The following is an 18,977-nucleotide window of genomic DNA, read 5'->3' on the forward strand; positions in this document are numbered from 1 at the left end:
CATCCTTTTTTTATCGGTTCGGATTATTTCAGTTCGGTTCGGTTAAACCGAACCGAACCAGAAAAAGTTAAAAACCCATGCTTGACGCTCTCACCACTCCCAAAACCCAAAACTCTGGAAATTTCCTCCTCCACACGTCAATGCACACCACCGTCAGCGACGATTCAGGGCCCCCGTCCCCTACCCGGAACAATTGCACGTCGTCCGGCGAACACCGACGCGGCGGCGCGCCGTGACTCCCTACCCCGAAGAGACCCCCTACCCCGCCGATGGACGAGGAGGGCAAGGTAAGGAAGTCCAAGAGGTTGGCCGTGACTCGCCTCTTCATGCGCTTCATCGGCCTCCCGAGACGACCATGGTCCCGACGGTTGCTATGGTGGCGCGTGGGGTCGGATCTCGCTGGGGAAAGAGCGGCGGGGCCGAGGGGTGGTAGATCCGGGAGGAGAGCGGAAGGTGCAAGGCGGGAAGATGGGAGGTTGGAGGATGGAGGATGGAGATGGGGACGGAGAGGAAAGGGGTGTTGAGGTTTGTGAGATTGGATTGTGGTCGAGTGAGTGATGACAGATTATGCTTCTTCTTCGTTTCTTTGATTCATCAATTTCCCTCTTGGAGCTCCGGAGAGTCCATCTTCCTCGGTCCGGACCTCCTCCGCCACCGCGCGCGGCCGTTCCTGCTTCCTCCATTGCCGAGCGGCTCGTCGATCCCACGAGTTCACCATGGTCCCCAAGTAGAGGAACTCGGGTGAGTTCCCGAGAGGTCCTCCTCTCGCTTGAAGCCGTGACGTTCGCCTCGGCATTGCCCGGCAAATCACCGTTCGTGGCGTCGAATCTCCGGGTCTTGGCATTGTCGGTGAAGTCAGACTCCGGCGACGGCGGCGAAGGATGAGGAGGGCGGCCACCAAGAGGACGAGGGTAGAGAGAGTGACGGCGATGGCGACGGAGGAACAGATGGGTTCGGTTTGTGGGGACTGTAGAGAGAGAGAGAGAGTGGGTGAGGTCAGATGAGAGAGAGTGGATTCAGCTAAGATTTTGCCGAACCAAATAAAAAAGCAAAAAAAAAAATAAAGAGGAAGAAACCGAAAGTCGAACCGAACCAAACCGAACCGAAACCGATTTTTCGGTTCGGTTCGAGAAAATTGGTTCGGTTCAAGCAAAATTCGGTTCGGTTCAAGGGTGCACTGCATCGCTTCGGTTCGGTTCGGTTTTTCGGTAAACCGAACCGAGAAGCCGTTATTACCCCTAAGGTGGGGTGTAGGTTGTTGTTGACACCTAATTTTGCCCGTCTCGTTAAATCGACGTCTAAATTGTAAGTGGGCCAAATTAATGTAAAAGAGAGATAATAAGTTTTTTTTAAAAAAAAAGGGGGAATTGATCCGGCTGATTTGATCCGGCTCGATAGGGCCGCCCTCTCTTTTAATTATCTTAGCTGTTTAGGCCAAGCCCTTTTGCTTGTTCATTCTTCCTTTCTGGGCTTAGCCCCATTTTCTTTCCTCCCTACTTCTCAAGCCCAGCCCTCCACCCATTTTTCCTTCCTTCTCTCTCGCGCTCACTCATGGAGCAAGAAGCAGACGACAAAATAGAGGGACGCTCTGCACGAGGGCGGTGATAGCTGCGATTCCAGAAGTAGGAAGCAGTGGCGCAGCACTGCATCCTGACGGCGCAAGGACCCAAGAGATCCCGCAGCTATTTTAGCAAAGAAACGGATGTGATTCAACCCCCAAGGAGAGGACCGGCTGCTGGCGTAGATCAAAATGGGGAAAGCACGCTGATCAACGGGATCTTTGAGCTGAAAATAGAGGGGGAAGGGGGCTGGCGTTGTTGACTAGCGAAAGTCGTCTGAAAGGGGACGAGAGATAGGAAACGCAGGTGAAGGTGATGGCTCTTAAAGGTCAGCAAGAGAGCAAGAAGGAAAAAAAAGAACAGTGGGGGCTAGAAGAGAAGAAGAAAAAAAAGAGGAGAAGAGAGAGCGGGGAGAGGGACCAAGAAAAAAACAGAAGAAAAAAAAGGAAAAGAGAAGAACAGAGGGAAAAGAGACGTGAAACCAAGAGAGAAAATCAAAGGAAGGAAGCTAAAAGGGGGTGATCGGGAGCCGGAAGAGGTTTTTGAGAGGGGAGCGCTCCGGCCCCTGAGCTCAGGAGTGCCGGCAAATCCCCTCCCTCTTCTCGGTGCGCCGACCCATCAATCCACGCCGGAAGTTGAGACGGAAATCGGAAGCTTTCGGCACAAGCTTCTTGTTCCTCGAAACAACGATACGAGCGTCCGAGCCTCCATGGAACAGTCCAGTCGCCGCCGTTCCCGTTCACATCGACTACGATTTCCGCTCCATTTCTGACTGGTAATTCCTCTCCTCAATATCCCTATTTTTTTTTACCCTGTTTTGGCTGAGTTTAAGATGCCGAACTTCTTCGACGAGTCCACTAGAGACCAAGGCTATTTTGTGACTAGCAAGGTAGATTTAGAGCCTACTACACTCCATATGAACCGAAAAATTGCATAAAACTCAGATCTGGAGCCCTTACTCTAGTCGCACAGCACTTGCTCGATAAAATGCCTCAATGAGCCTCTTTGAGCCTAGAACCCCGAAATTTGGCCCTGTATTCTTTGGGATCGTTTCTACGCAAACCAAAGTCCTTTTGTTGCAAAGATGGTCGTTTAGATCTTTATACATCACATTTGAGTCAAAAACCGCATTAAATCTCACGCAAGAGCACATGTCCGAATTTGCACATCACATGCTCGAATGAAACGTCTGAATGACTTTTTTTATGTGAAACCAGTGTCTAGATCCCGGTTTTTGCGTTTGCTTAGTATTTGTATTCATTGAATCAACACTGACTCTTGCGTGTTTCCTACGTTCACGTTCGCGAATCGTCCGAGTCGGCTTCGCATATGCATAACTTCGCCGGAGACGTTCCACCCTCGCCTACAAAGCCCGCGGTTTGAGGCCGCCTTAGTCAGCCTATTCCTCCTCGTTTTAGTATGTGTATGCTTGTTTATTTGCCAGTTTGTGGTTTGAGTTCGGGAAGTGAGTTTTGGTTGCCGGCGGGGAGGAGGTCATGTTTTCTTGTCGTCGGAGTGGTCTCCGGAGCGTCGGTCGGCGGTGAGCTAGCGTAAGGCCAGCATCGGTCGTCGACGCTGGTGGCCCGAGCCGACGACCGATGGTGGGGTCTCCCGGCGGGGTCTCGGTGGAGGTAAAAAAACGCAGAATGGGAACCCTCGGTGAAGAACCAAAAGAAATAGAGGACGTGCATGGCAGAAGAGAAGTGGGGGAGGAAGAGTAATAAAAAAATAGAGAATAAAAATAGAAAAGAAACAAAAGAAAAAGGAAAAAGAAAAAAGAAGAAATAGAAAAAAAATCAGAAAAGAAATGAAAATGGAGTCTCGGGTCATGTGTCGGGCGGATCGGGTCAGGGGACCCGGTCCGGAATTATTATATTATTAAAAATATTAAAACATTAAAAAATATTAACAAATTCAAAAATTCAAAAAAAAAATTAAAATAGTAAAAAATATTAAAAATTCCAAAAACTTAATTTCACTATTTCAAATGAAGGTAGTTGTCCGGTACGTTGTCAAACACCCAAGGAAGCAAACTCAAATGAAGGGAGTTATCAAACACCCAAGATGGCGAATTCAAATGAAGGGTAAATTGTATCATTTCCAATTGCCCATGTTGATTCTAATTCTGACATGATTCTATTTTCTTTTGATATGAAGCATCAAAGACCCGAAGGACCAGTGCAAGTGATGGGTAATGGTGTATCGTTTCTAATTTTTCAATCTATAAAGATTCATGCACTAACACATTCTTTCTTATTTTTTACAGGGTCACCAAGTCGCCATGCTGCAGGTAAGTACCCTTCTTCCAAGATTCAAATGAAAATCAAATTGAGAATTTTCATTACAAAAAAAAATAATAATAAGAGTTTTAATGTTTTTGTAAAAACAAGCACAAAAATGGAAATTAAAAAAAAAAAAGAGCACAAGAGTAGAAATTGTGAAAGCAAATGTTTCACAAAAATTCTGAACATCATCTTTATCCAAAGGTTGTCTTTATGCCTAATAGATCATTCGTTTTGAATCAAAATTCCCTGTGGAGATTGATCAATTCATGATGATCTCAACGAAATGAAAGGGAAGTGTTAATCATGCCAAGTGAGAAACATTTAGGATGAGGAAGAGCAAGCCATTCCCAAACATGCCCTGTAAACAATTTGAGAGGAGCGAAAAAAAAAAACTCGTGTTGTTTAAGGACGAGAGATCCATTCGCGAATAGTGCACAGACCGAAATGAAAAGAGGCATTTCCTTCCTATATTATATATACTTCAGGTGATCATAGTTAAGCCCCTTTAAGCCTTCACATGTGAAGAATTTCTACAAAATAGCCTTGTCAAGAACCACCTCGCAATGGGGCAAATTGGAGATTTTGGTTGACACTATTTGGTGAAAAAGATGAGAAAGATTTCTTTACTCTTACTCGTATCAATCTTTTTGTGGTAACTTCAGGAGTCTTTATGGAAGCTCGAAACATCCCGAAATGAAGAAAAACATTCATTTCTCTACCCAAACACTTATACCCCTTGTTCAGCCAAGTTGAGCTTGAATATTCGTTTCAAAAGCCCGAGTAGTGACAATCTCCCCACACTGGGGCAAGGCACATGATTTACCCAAGAAATTAGTGTCTATGTGACAATGTAAAGAGCGTCTTGAAAGTCCAAAGAGCCCAAAAAAAAAAGTTCAAAAGAGCAAAAGTCAAGTGAAAACTATGGGGCATGAAAAAACAGTGTGCTTGGTAAAAGCAAGGCCAGCACCCATTGCAAAAAAAAAAAAAGACAAAAGTGAAATGCTCGCATGAAGAAAAGAAAATCATTGCAGATGCAAAAGTCATTAGAGAAAAGAGTGAAGCTCTTGTGTTGAAAGGATTAGTCAGTGGACTTTCGAGACAAATTAAATTTCGAAGTCAAGTACATTCGAAAAGATCGGACGATATGGTAATGATGTCATGATAATCACCAGCTCTTAAATCCCTTTTGAGAATTTCTGAGCCTTTCAAGTCTTTATCCAGACTAATGTTATAACCTTCTCCAAAGTCTCTTTGGATTGGGATGGTCTAAGCAGAAATTTGGATTCCCAAACAAGCTATCGCTTGAAGAAGTGGGGGCAAAGTTATCTTATCTTATCTTAAGGTTTCTTGACTTGTAAACCTGATGGAGATGCTGATTGACAATTATTTCATTCCTTAGCCGATAATGCTCATCCATTGTTGAAACCGTGACCAAACCTACATTACGGTCTTTAAAAGACCTCTTAGATCGGTCAACGTGTACTTATTGCGAATGATTCTCAAAACCCTCGACAGTGGTCATGTGAGGTATATTGAGTGATCAAACTATTTTCCACATTAATGGATGGGATCAAGCAGCCTTCTTGAGAGTATGTGAGAAGCCATTTTCCGATTATAGAGCTCTTGTTTGGCATGTTTAACAAGCCCTTTTCATGAGTTAAGATCATTTCGACAAAAGACTTTCTCCTAAGGGAATTTGATGATTAATGACGTCTTTCAAGCCTAAAGGCAATTTTGCGATATTGAAGGATGTTGAATGCTTTCAAAACAATTGAATCTATCTTGAATTGCTCATACGATCAATACTTTCTCATTGATGATACCCTTTTGATATTGCCTCTCATGACATGTAATTAAATGACATTGATCTTGCCTGGTGTTCACAAACCCGAATTGATCCCGATACTATTTTACTTTTGCAGTTCAAATTTCATTGCTAAAATCGCTAACATGTTCCATTTGAGGATGTTTTCTTCAGGTCATCGGCAACAAAAATGCATTGGGAGCAGAGCAAGTAAGCGCTGTGGACGCGATTGATTATCGTTCATCACCGGGGCAAGGCCAAGAACAAAGGGATGTGCAAATAACACACCAAATCCATCCAAAGGGCGACGATTCCACGTCGAGCGGAGGTGTATTGGCCAAAGCTGCCGCTGCGGTGCAATCTACCCTTCAATCTGCTAAGGATGTCATCACTGGGAAATGAAGCCAATCGTTTGGTTATTGGATGTAGAAGATAGATAGTTTCTTCTCCTTAACACAAATTTTAATATCTTGAAAGTTAATTCTGAGATGCCGTTGGTCCCCCTAGGGTGTATGGGATCAATTCCTTGTACTGAATTTAGGATATATTCCCGTCAGTTTATTGTTTTCATCGTCAAAATAACGGCATCTTGATTTGTTTTGGTGATTCCCTTGGAGAAACTTAGACGTCTTGACATTCTGGCCATTGTATTTGCTTTTGTGATATTCAATGGACTTGATAGATATCGTACGTCTATTCAATAACATATTATCAAAGTCGGAGTCGAGAGAATGTTCACTATTATGTGCACCCACATGACACTTCATTTTGCCGCGTAGCTAGATACATTGCGTATTTTTTACCACATGACCCAAAGTTCAATTAATAAGGTTTTAGATAATCGATATGTCATCTCCAAACTTCATCTATTATCACATTTAGATCTAAAATATGTATGAATAAAATGTATAGCTAAATTTTATCTTTTATTGAGATTAATAAAAGAAATGGATAAATTAAATAAAGATTCTTCGATTATACTCTTAACTGATACGACTTATTTGGAATATAATTTCTAATTTACTACTCAATGATAAAATCTTCACTCAAATAATATAATTCATTAAATCAGCAAAATCTCTTTAATCTAGAAAAAAAAATTATGTTAAAGTGAAATAAAGAAAAATGTTCCTTCGTTAAATTAATTGCATTGGTATTGTCACACATAATGGGAATATTTCTGTTTTCTTCTCCAAAATCACTCACTTAAACTAAACAAAAGCAAACCAAACTTAAGTTTGGTAATTTTTAGGTTATTTTATTCAATAATTTGATTCAATGCATCAGAAAAATAAAAATGAACAAAGAATTGCATTTTATTTTATGTTTAAAAAGTACTGATAAGGAGAAAGCTCATAAACGTTAAGTTTTGTAATACAGCTTTTTTGTCTTTTTTTTCAACTGCAATTCCAATATTTGAGTTTAAACTTACAAAATAAATAAAAAAGATATCTTCAAACATATTCCCAAATGATATTGCTTATTTTACAAATATTACAATAGAAAAACCCAGGGAAGTAAAAATAGGCAATTGAAAATTTGTTCAAACTTCATTTGATTATCCTCATCTGATACACATGGATGGGGCGATTTATATGTATCCATTAGGAATTTTGAACCGGAGAATGGACATCCATGTTATCGAAAGAGAAGTTATATCTACAATCAAGTTAGGCACCGATGCTTGTGGCACAAACTTGAACTCTCCTCAAACCTCATAGAGTCCTAGCCAAGCATAGTAGATATATCCAACACCTGATAACATCCTACTGGGATTGCCCTAGTCGGGGTCGGGCCTCATTAGAATACTTTCCACCATCCGCGATCAATCTAGGTGTTCATCTTGCAATGGCATGAACATTTTGTTGCATTTAGTATGCCGAGCAAACACCTATGGGATGTTTTTTTCCGGGAACTTGAGATTTAAAGTTTCAAGGTTCATTAGCGACAAAAATTTATAAATCAAGTTTGTACAACAACACTTTTTGTTTGGCAAAAAAACCAAAGGTGTACAAATGAGTTAGGTGCAGTTTGCTTTTTTCTTTTTCAGACAAAAAAATATTGAGTCGTTTTGGCAAAATAAAAAATTGTCTTCGAAGGCATTTTCAATAAAAAAATAAAAGATCGGGTCGAGTTCTTCCATCCCCTCACAGTTCACACCTGGTATTGAGAATAATTTGCAAATGGACTTGCCAGATTCTACTTCAACCGTGAGCTGATATTCCATTAAGATAGTGACTCCACTTTATTCTCTCTCGAGGACTCATCCGAATCTGATTCCGTTTGCCTTTATGCCTCCTTTGCAAGTCCTCAGCACCTTCCTTTTTGTTCCTAGAACTTATACTCAGTGCATTCATTTGCTTCTCCTTGCTGCTTGCTCTCTGTTTAAGCTCAACCGTTTGCACCACAAACTCCCATCTTCTCCTTTCATCTTTCGCAGTAAGTAAATATTAATAGGTCCATGCTTCATCCTTTTTCTATTTAGATCATGTAATATCTTTCTTGATGTGTGAGGTGATGGAATTAAATTAGTTTTGATTGTATCAAACGCTTTCTTTGCTGCATCAGTCGCCACGATGGGTTTGGCGATATCTCGGTTCGTGAAGATGCTGTTTGCCAAGAAGGAGATGAGGATTCTGATGGTGGGTCTTGATGCCGCCGGGAAAACAACCATCCTCTACAAGTTGAAGCTCGGCGAAATCGTCACCACAATTCCCACAATCGGTTGGTACCGTGTCCGATTCCAATTTTTTGAGGCGTTTGGTTATGTGCGCAGATATGTGTTTTTCTTAAATATATCTGCAGTTCAATCTTGACTCAGATTTGTTTCTCTAAGTTGTTGAGTGGCATTAGGACTTGGAATGAAAGGATCAAGGCTTAGGCAGTAAATTTTTGTTGCAAGTACATCAATTTTTTACTGAAGAAGCCATGAAATTGCGTCAAAGCTGATCCACCTGCGATAGTTGACGATCAATTAACTAATAACTAAAAAACATGATACTTTGGACTTCAGTTACTTGAACCGTAAACATCAGCAGAACTTTTTGATTAACGACGAACTTTGTAAGCAGGATTCAATGTTGAGACTGTCGAGTACAAGAATGTGAGCTTCACCGTCTGGGATGTCGGCGGACAGGACAAGGTACATAGCAGTTCTCAACTCTTTTTTGTTTTTTTTTTCTCTTGTATACAAAGAAAATGAAAGTTTACATACTTTAGCATAATCTCGATATCTCTGTGACTATATCTCCACGGATACATGATCCATATGTCCTTCAAAAAGCGTGATGTTCTTTGCAAAGTGCTTAATGCCTCGTGCAAGATTTGGTTGCCTCATATGGATCGGCTAAAGTGCAGATTCGACCCCTCTGGAGACACTATTTTCAGAACACCCAGGGACTTATCTTTGTGGTTGATAGCAATGACAGAGAGAGGATATCAGAAGCTAGGGACGAGCTTCATCGGATGCTGAGTGAGGTTAAACTCATTTCTTTCTGGTCACTGGTTTGCCTTATTTCATGCTACTAACGGCTGCGAACTAAACATGGTAGTCTTTCAATGTGATACAACTGCAGGACGAGTTGCGTGATGCGACACTGCTTGTGTTTGCGAATAAGCAAGACCTTCCGAATGCGATGAAAGTTTCCGAGATTACCGATAAGTTGGGCCTGCACTCACTTCGACAGCGCCGTTGGTAAATACTGACTATCTGACGAAAGAAAAGTCCTGTACCCCGACACACGAATCACACCTCAACTGATTTTCAATAATTTCTCTAATGGGGTGACAGAGGCTTGAGCCTTCAATTTCGTACCACATTTCGAGTGTCTTCGTTGAATGAAATATGAATGAAGTCCTCATTCAAGTATCCATCCCAGTTCAATTATGGGGTCTATTCTGTTTTTGGCACGTTATGCGTTTTCGCAAGGAAAACCATCATTGCATCAGATTGATTTCAGAAACATCAACTTTAACATTTATCAATGGTATGTAATACAAATGCTAAAAGCATATCCTGATGTTGTACTGTATAGTTGATCAGTCATTCTTCTTTTTGGTAACTGGCTGGTTCAGGTACATACAGGCAGCCTGTGCAACCAATGGCCAAGGACTCTATGAAGGTCTGGATTGGTTATCCAGCAACATAACCACCAAGGCAAGTCGAAATCGAACCGTGCTTTTTCTTCTAGAACTTTTGTCTCGTGGACCGCCAGTAGAAAAATCATTTTCCACAGATTCTTATTCTAGTGAAACATATGGATTCTGATTAAATATAATCAGTCATTCCACATTCTATAAATTCACGTTATACGTGCACTTAGTCGCACCGCAAATACCGCTCCTGGAAACATGTCATGTGTACACTTGCTTCAGCCCTTCTGTGCCAAATCTTCATTCTACAAAGAGGGAACTGATAGATGCTGATTTATGCTTCATTCTTTTTTCTCCAGGCATAATTGATGCAGCAGCTGAAGCTATGGATGACTCTCCCCCAATCAGATGAAACGCATATCAAATTATAAAGACTAGAACAGATAAAAGAAAGACAAATCATGTACTTCTGTAAACAGTGATAATTCGCTACTGCTCTTCACGTCGTTTTCAAAGCTGCTGCTAATCTCCTACACGAGAAAATATTGAACTCTCTATGTCTGAACTTGAAGTTGTGATGATATGTTGATGAAAAACCAGTTTCTCTACACTCTTCGAATCTTGACATGTTACATGATTTCGGGTAAAGAAAGGGGACAAACGCTTCTCTTTTGTGCAGCATGTAACTACAGCTGTGTTACTAGTTCGCTTTGCATAGCATATTCTACAGAACAAAAGTAAAGTACATGATCATACATCCGAAAATTTCTAAAAGGTTGATGATTATTCCTTGTTTGCCTATAATGTGAGTCAATTATATAGCCTATACGGCATGGCTATGCCGTATAGGCTATAATTGACTGCAACCCGAGATCGATATATGATAAATTAGGACCGCTGAAGGCGACTCCAGATCGACCAACACTGGTCACAGCCAAACCATTACGCAAACCTATTGGTGCTGACCTGAGAGCGACTTGCTACGACTGAAAATCAATCAATCCGACTCGAGATGCACCGGCACTATCCAAGGAGCAAACGACAACAACCCATGATGAACTTAGCTTTCATCCCCGTGGTCGCTCGGAGCTTTGTTCGATTTGGCCCATCTCGCATACCGAGTCTCCTATTGTTATGTCATTTGGCGTATATATGAACATGTTCTTAAGAGATCAATATTCTGGTAGTACTCTAAATTGAGCTCACTTTATATTAGATTTTCAATGTTAAATAATGTCGTTATATCATAAGGCGCTTCTTGTGAGTGAATTCCGATTTCACATACGCAATCACAGGACACTCTTGCCCCAATTTGGTAGACAATTCGGCCCATTGACGCCCTATGTATCATCTTAGAAGCTCGTCAGGAATTGCACCATGCTCGGGCACTTTCGATCAGGCTATCACTTTCGAGTAGGCAGAGGGATTCCTACTCTAATGTCATTTTTCGACTTCATGGCTTAACCAACTATCGAGGTACCATGCTCTCCGACCCATCTTATACCGGACCTCACAATCCTGTCTTTTGACGTACATAAATCCTTTCTCAAAAGGCCACCCAATTGCCATTGCTATAAAAGACATATCTTGTAAGTTAATTTTCCAATCTTACGTACGTAACCCAAGATTATTCTCTTCTCGCCCGGCAAGCAATTCGGTTCATTCTTGCTTCTGTTACCATATTAGAAGCCTGTCGAGAGCAAGCGAACCGGGAATTTTTTTCCCCTCGCGTGGCCCGGAAAAGCACACACACCCGAGGACCATCGCGGTCAAAAGCATTGAAACGGCCAAACCCTGGAACTTGGCTCTTCTCCATTCCACATCTTGACCGAGAACGATCCCTGGAAACACATGGGGAAGCTTTTGATTCCTTTGACCTTTGGCCCGTCCCCTGGTCGCTCCTAACGTACTTGACTGGGCTTCCAGGGTGGATCCCGAACGGTGGATTGGTCTGTCGTTCCTTTTCGCAGTGCGCCCTTCATTGTCGGACCTTCTCTTGGCATGTCCCGCATGGATCGCTCGAATTGACGATTCTTTCCTACCTCAGAAACCCCAAAAAAAAAAATTGAAGAAAAAATCAGGGGATGTTTCGTGTTGAATGAATGGCAATCTAGAACGTGGTCGTGCACGGCCTGCACTTGCTGTACGTGATCGCTCTTCAGTAGGCCAATGTGGGATCCGAGACCGAAAGCAGATGCATTAATTATACTAATCAGGCGCAAAAAATAAAAACAAAGGGTTATTTGTTTTTCATAATATCATATTTAAGCGGAAATTTGATTTTAAGGGTGCATTTGTTTTGTAGAAAATGAATGATTCAGAAAATATTTTCCTATGAACGAAAAATATATTCATCGTCTACGAAAATGTATAGACACAAATTGTTGTCGATAATGAAAATATTTCTCATTGACTATTTATTTCAAGCGGTATAAATCATCGTTTTTAGGATAATATTTTTAAAATTATTTATTTTTCACAAAATAAACAGAAGGTAATTATATACAGGTTTTCAAAATTCCATCAACGAGTAAACTGTGGTCAAAGCACCACCCATCTCCATCCCTTTGGATTCGGATAGAATCGATACCTATCATTTAGGTGAGCGTGCTCATTTTTTGCCCTCCTCTTTTGATCGCGGGGTTTGTCGATACTAATGAAAGACAAATTAGGTTTCCTTTGCGTAATTTTAGGAAGATGGACAGCACATCTTGTCTTATGTTGTGGTCATACTAATCTAATCATACATTTAATTAATATATTATTACATCCCCTTTACGTGGAAAGATAAAATTCATACGCTCCCGTGCCCGACACGGACATCGGTGGTGCTAGCTTTCTAATTTTTGGTAGATGGTCAATGTTTATGGATTCTCCGGACATAAATCTCTGTGATCTGGATTATTAAATGAGAGATGGAATAAAAAATTTTCAACTTATGTACAAACAAACCATGTAAAACCAAAGCTTTGCACATTTGCTGTGCGGGGGAAAAAGAGAGTTTGGCCTTTCCTTAACGTAGCAAGCTAACACCCGTTCGCACGAACGAAGGTGCATTGGGCCACCCCAGAGCGATTCAGAAGAGAATTCCACAAAGGGGGCGCTCCTTTCAATCTATCGCTGCACAAACCCAAAAAAACCTCCCGATGCCTGCCTAGGAAGTCAAAACCACCCCCGATAAGCTTTGCATTCATTTTGGCATAGTGTTGGGGGAAATTATTTAGACGATGTTTGGTCTTTACTTAACGTAGCTGAAAAAGCCGTTCGGATTGTTTTCTGAGATCATAACTTCGTATTGGGGGTTTAACACCTTTCGAAACTTCCTTTGCATCGATTATGCCGCGAAGGTGCATTGTGACCAAGCCCACCTGTAGAGACAAGAATTCAAGAAGAGAATTCCACAAAAGGGGAGCGCTCCTTTCAATCATATGCGACTGCACAAACGCTTTCCCCATATGAACCTCCCGATGTCCATGCCTCATGGGGTTTTTTTTTGGTCAGATCCCCCGATACGGTTTCGAGGAGTTTCATTTTGGGACATAACAGTGGAGGGCCGAGCACAAGCCACTGCCTATAGGCAAAGGAAGAGAAGGAAAAAGAAAAAAGAAAATTTATTTAAAAAATTAAAATATTATAAAAAAATATTCATTGACGACTGAAAAATATTTATGCGATTTGATCTAAATGGGCGGATGGATTGAATTGATACCAATGTGAAAAAGTTTATGACTAAATTGGTATAATTAAAAAGTTTATGACTAAATTGATATAATTAAAAGGTTTAAGATTGAATTGGTACCAATGTAACATGTTTATAATTGTTTTAATACTTTTCTCCTCGGACCTTCAAGGACGAGCAATTGTAGCTCGAAGTGAATATTACATAACGAATGTGCGGTTCTCATGGTAATGCCCCGTTCATATAGATTTATAGAAATTTGTAGTAAGAAAAGTTTTATTGATTTCCTTACCAAAAAAAAAAGTTTTATTGATTTGTAGAGGATGGGTTATGCATCAGACTTGTCCTTTTGATGATGATTTTGTTTTGTCATGAATTTTAGAAAAAAGATATCGATGAGGAGGGGATTTGTGCCACGCCTTTCAAAAGAAAGTTTTTTTTTTGGGTCAGAATCCTTAAAAAGAAAGTTTAAAGAGTGTAAATATTCTCCTAATTTTTTTGTCCCCAACTCTTTTTGTGTCAACGCTTACATTTTTATGGTGAGATATAATGCATTCCCTTTTTATCGTAAGATTTTCCTTTTTCTAGTAATATGAGAAAAAAAGATGGCAACTCGCATAAAACGGTCTTGTCAATTTAAAGATATACTCTTTTTAATATGCTCAAGACAAACATGCCACATTGGATAATTGTGTAAGAAAATTCAATCCGAATTTGATGAATGAAATAAGTGGATATCGTGAGTACGACTCGTAAGACCCATTTCATTAGTTGGGTTGTAATGGATCAATCAATATTTCGAAGAAAAACTCGAATGGCATCGATCAGACAAAATTCAAATTTTACGACTTTGTATGAAATGAATGTGATTAATAAGTGAATATGATTATGTAAATACAGTAAGAAAATTTAAAGAAAATTATAAAAACTTTTTTCCGTAATTTATGGAGAAATTTGATGTTCATTTTAAATAGTCTACAAAATCTTCATGAGCATAATTCCTTATTGGAAACTAACAATACTTATAATATAAAGATTCACTCACACTGTAGTCATCAGTAATAAAATAATTTAAAAAATCAACTAATATAAATAAAATAGGCAAATGTAGGTCAGTCACTAATCATGTCTATACGACCCATTTTATTAAACGGGCCAAAATGGCCAATTTTCGATTACACGGCTTGAACCCTAACATGATATGTTTATTAATCGTGTCAAACGGATTGATACGTGCGACCACGATTAACGGTAACCGATCCCTCTAAGCCTCATATCGTGTTAAGTCACGTGTTGTCATGGAGTGTCGGAAACTCCCGTCCTGTCCCTACCGAAAGTTTAGAAAAATGTAAAGTTGAAGGTTGAAATGTACACCATATTGATTTCATGTGTTGAATTTTTCTGTTCTAACTTGAGTAATGTCCACGTACTCGAGCACCTCTGTAGAGAAAAGTAAAGACGGAATGATGTTCAAGCTAGCGTGACATACAAAGGTAATGATAATCCAACCAAAACAAAAACTGTGTGGGACCTCATATCACATAATATGAGGCACTCAAAAATGGATTTTAAATATATAAAGGAAAATAAACAATAAAATCAAATGCAGGTAATTTTGTCAATGGTTGCTCAATTTTTGGGTTGACTTTTGGTCTACATAGATTGTGATATTATTCTAATTTTCGTCGATTTTCAAAGCTACGGGTCTAAAACCAGTAGAGAACTTACATGACAGCCGCTTAATAAATACGAAGGCCTCATGTCCATGCACCTAGACTTATAGCATAAGATTAGTTGAATAAATCCCTGGAAGCCACACCATGCTAAGAATAAAATTTTGTGGACATGTTCATCTATGCTCCGTCACGAATAAGAACGCGGAAAATAGATTTGAGGAATTTATTTATAAGCTAAATTAGATGACTATCAAAGATAACAAATCAATCAATATACGCGCGCAATCTTGAGAGATATAGAGAATCGACATAATTATCAGATATCTTTATTACATGAAATTATCCTGAAAAGAATCTCCAACTATCTTTGACACGCTCGTATAGAAAGCAAGGAAAATCATCACGGCGTCGAAATTTGGAAATGCCGTCTAAATTTGACAATGCTACGAAAAAAAAGAATTATGGGTAGATCTCGGTGTAGAAAAATTTGTAAATCGCGAAAAATTTCGGGCATCGCGGATCAAGGAGAAAAATCGAAATGCGTTGTTCGCGGAAATTTAAATCGGTCAAGAAATTTTAAGAAAAATTGGAGCCGATCAATGTAAGGGATTTTTAATTATCTTTGGGAGATCCAGACGGATGACGATACGGAGGGTCGAGGCGGTTTAACGAACATCGGAAAGGATTCAGTGCTCCCCCACCACAGCGGTCAACCCTTCCTCTCCCCCCCGCACATCAAATTCCGCCCCCTTTGCCCATCCCCAGGCGCATCATCCATCGTCCGTTCAGGAAAAGGGAGACGACACGAATTCGGGAATCGAACGGCCCAGATCGGATCCGCCGGGGCCCCACACCGCCAATCATGCGCTCCCAAAAAACGCGTCCCCCCACCCCCGCAAGGAAAAAAAAAAAAAAGCCAAAAACCCAAAAAAATTTGTAAAAAAAAAAAGGAGAAATGACAAAAGAAAGGAAAGAGTGCGCGATGATTCGTCTCCTTGGCGACCGCGACGTGGACACGCACCGCGAACAAACGCCTCCCCACCTTTGACGCGAATAATCTCCCCACCACCTCCACCACCTCCACCATATAATAATCATCTCACCACCACCTGCACCACCTCCATCCCCACCTCCGCCACCGCCGCCGCCACCACCACCACCACCGTCTTCGATTCATCGTTCCTCGACCCTGAGATCTCACAAAGTTTCCCACTTTGACGCACCCCATTTGCTCCTCTCGCTCGCCGTAAATTCCAGGCCCCGATTCCCGCGCCGCCGTGCGAAATGGGCCAGGTCCCCTCCTCCGCCTCCACCTCCCCGGAGCCGAGCCACCGCGGGATCTCGTCCAGCCAGCGCCTCGACTCCCTCCCCTCGCTGGAGGAGCTCATCCCCTCCTTCGACGAGGACGAGGAGGAGGGCGAGGAGGGCGGCGGCGGCGGCGGCGGCGGCGGGGGGTACGACTACACCGGCGACCTGCCCGACGAGTGCCTGGCGCACGTCTTCCACTTCCTCGGCACCGGGGACCGGAAGCGGTGCTCCGCCGTGTGCCGGCGGTGGCTCCGCGTCGACGGGGAGAGCCGGCACCGGCTCTCGCTCAACGCGCGGGCCGAGCTGCTCCCCTCCCTCCCCTCCGTCTTCGCCCGCTTCGACGCCGTCGCGAAGCTCGCGCTCCGGTGCGACCGCAAGTCCATCAGCCTCGGCGACGAGGCGCTCGTCCTCATCTCCTTCAAGTGCCGGAGCCTCACCCGGCTCAAGCTCCGCGGCTGCCGCGAGCTCACCGATCTCGGGGTCGCGGCCTTCGCCGAGAACTGCACCCGGCTGAGGAAGCTCTCCTGCGGCTCCTGCTCGTTCGGCGCCAGAGCCATCAATGCGGTGCTCGATCACTGCGTGAACCTGGAGGAGCTGTCCATTAAGCGGCTCAGGGGGATCCACGACGGGGCCGAGCCGATCGGGCCGGGAGCGGCGGCGAAGTCGTTGAGATCCATTTGCTTGAAGGAGCTCATCAATGGTCAGTGCTTCGCTCCCCTCCTAGTTGGAGCGAGAAAGCTCTCGACTTTGAAGTTAATTCGCTGTTTGGGCGATTGGGATAACGTTCTCCAAACAATTGGGGGGTCAAATCCAGGTTTATTAGAAGTTCATCTGGAGAGAATTCAGGTGAGCGACTGTGGTCTTTCTGGGATTGCAAATTGCAAGGGTATCGAGACCCTGCATGTCGTGAAGGTCCCCGAGTGTTCGAATTTAGGGCTTTCCAGCATTGCGGAGAATTGCAGGCAATTGAGGAAGCTCCACATTGATGGGTGGAGAATAAACAGGATAGGCGACGAGGGTCTCGTCGAGGTCGCCAAGCAGTGCCTTCAGTTGCAGGAGCTAGTCCTGATTGGCGTCGGCGTGACGCATTCGAGCTTGGGCTTGATCGGTTCCAATTGCAGGAAATTGGAAAGGCTAGCCTTCTGTGGGAGCAACACGGTTAGGGACGCGGAGATTGCGTGCATCGCCGCAAAGTGCGAAGCCTTGAAGAAGCTTTGCATCAAGAATTTCCCTGTTTCTGATGTCGGGATCGAATCCCTTTCTCAGGGGTGTCCCAATCTGGTGAAGATTAAGGTGAAGTGCAGAGGAATGAGTGGGCAAGTCGTGGAGCTGTTGAAGGAGCGGAGAGGGTCGTTGGTCTTCAATTTGGATGCTTGCGAAATTGAAGCCGTAGACGATATCGGAGTCCAAGAAAGCGCGGTAGAGTTTCCTCCCGCGAATGCTTCCGATGTGCCATCGGGTAGCAATGAGAGGTCCATGTTGTATAGGGCAAAACTAGGTCTTTTCGCGGGTAGGAATTTAGTGGCTTGCACCTTCAGGAGGTGGTCGAACGGTGAAAATAGTTCCAATGGAAAATCGTGATTGCTAAATGTTGTAAGTGCTGCAATTTGTTTTGTTGAGATTTCGTTATGTTTTGACCTTCCTTAGACAATTCTTGTCCTCAATGTTGTACCTAATCATCGTTCTTTTGCCTTGTGCAACTTTTCTTGCAAATGAAACTTGAGTTCTTTTAGTTTTCTTTGTCCAGTTCATGTGCGTGATTAGTGACCCTTTGTTTCATGCATGCTTCTGAATGATTTTGTTTCCCTCCTCGTGTCAAATCTTCTCAATGATGCTGCTTCAAAATGAAAATGAACATAGCCATGCTAGAACTTTTTTGCTTTTGGGGCTCTTTAGCTATTTTATGGTCGAATGTAGCATTTCCAGTCATTGGCAAATTTGAACTCTGTATATCTGCTAAAGGTGCAATTATGTTGCCATTGTCAAAATTCACCTCCTTTCGGAGTTCCGGGTGTCCCATGAAGAGCTGTATACCTTCCATTCTGCGCGGTTCTTACTGGAGAAGAGTAAAGATGGGGGCTGGCGATAAAAAAGGCCATCGAATCTGCATCCTCCCTCGGTCTCCAAAGCGGCTTTTTCCAGGATATTTTCGCCTTTCCTCTTTTTCGCCTTTTCTCGTTCATTGGAGTCTAGTCTCCTTCCTTTGCGATTACTTTGAGCGAGTCAAAAGCTGTCCCTTGCGACCAACCATCGGTTTGTCCTGTTTCTGACTTGTCTCTTTTCTGGTCTCTCCCGTGCTAGATCGGTCCAAATGGGATTGTTCTTTTCCAGAGCACGAGGATCTGTCTCGTTCTTAACAGTCGCGGGCTGAATGGAATCAGGAAATTTCTGGCTCGTTGATACTGTCTGGCGACACCAACGTATGGAAGAAGGCATCTGTGGCAAATTTGCAACACCTGGCTTCAATCTTCTACCGTATCTGGTTTCTGATTTTCTCACGTGATAGTTTTACCTTGAAAAACAACCCAGCAGATAGGAGAATTTCCTTGTAATCCTAGGTTGAATCAGTCTCTG

General features: G+C 42.5%; 3 protein-coding genes across 3 annotated transcripts; all 3 read left to right on the forward strand.

Annotated features, from left to right (window-relative positions):
* Positions 1-3,157: 3,157 nt before the first annotated feature.
* Positions 3,158-6,050, forward strand: LOC115694576 (uncharacterized). The gene is made up of 3 exons (XM_056308849.1): positions 3,158-3,190; positions 3,826-3,849; positions 5,823-6,050. The coding sequence occupies exons 1-3, from the start codon at positions 3,158-3,160 to the stop codon at positions 6,048-6,050; spliced, it is 285 nt and encodes a 94-aa protein (XP_056164824.1).
* A 1,873-nt stretch (positions 6,051-7,923) lies between these two features.
* LOC115694569 (ADP-ribosylation factor 1-like) lies at positions 7,924-10,346 on the forward strand. Its single transcript, XM_030621667.2, has 7 exons — positions 7,924-8,087; positions 8,217-8,372; positions 8,720-8,790; positions 9,006-9,125; positions 9,224-9,342; positions 9,723-9,804; positions 10,100-10,346. Exons 1-7 carry the CDS (start codon positions 7,940-7,942, stop codon positions 10,103-10,105), a joined length of 702 nt encoding a protein of 233 aa, XP_030477527.1. The 5' UTR covers positions 7,924-7,939; the 3' UTR covers positions 10,106-10,346.
* A 5,897-nt stretch (positions 10,347-16,243) lies between these two features.
* LOC115694574 (F-box protein SKIP2) lies at positions 16,244-18,135 on the forward strand. Its single transcript, XM_030621671.2, has one exon. It carries the CDS (start codon positions 16,380-16,382, stop codon positions 17,982-17,984), a length of 1,605 nt encoding a protein of 534 aa, XP_030477531.2. The 5' UTR covers positions 16,244-16,379; the 3' UTR covers positions 17,985-18,135.
* The last annotated feature ends 842 nt before the right edge of the window (positions 18,136-18,977 follow it).

The sequence above is a fragment of the Syzygium oleosum genome, unplaced genomic scaffold (assembly GCF_021117445.2).
Source record: "Syzygium oleosum isolate NSW1041296 unplaced genomic scaffold, Sole_v2.1 Sole_v2.01, whole genome shotgun sequence".
Lineage (NCBI taxonomy): Eukaryota > Viridiplantae > Streptophyta > Magnoliopsida > Myrtales > Myrtaceae > Syzygium > Syzygium oleosum.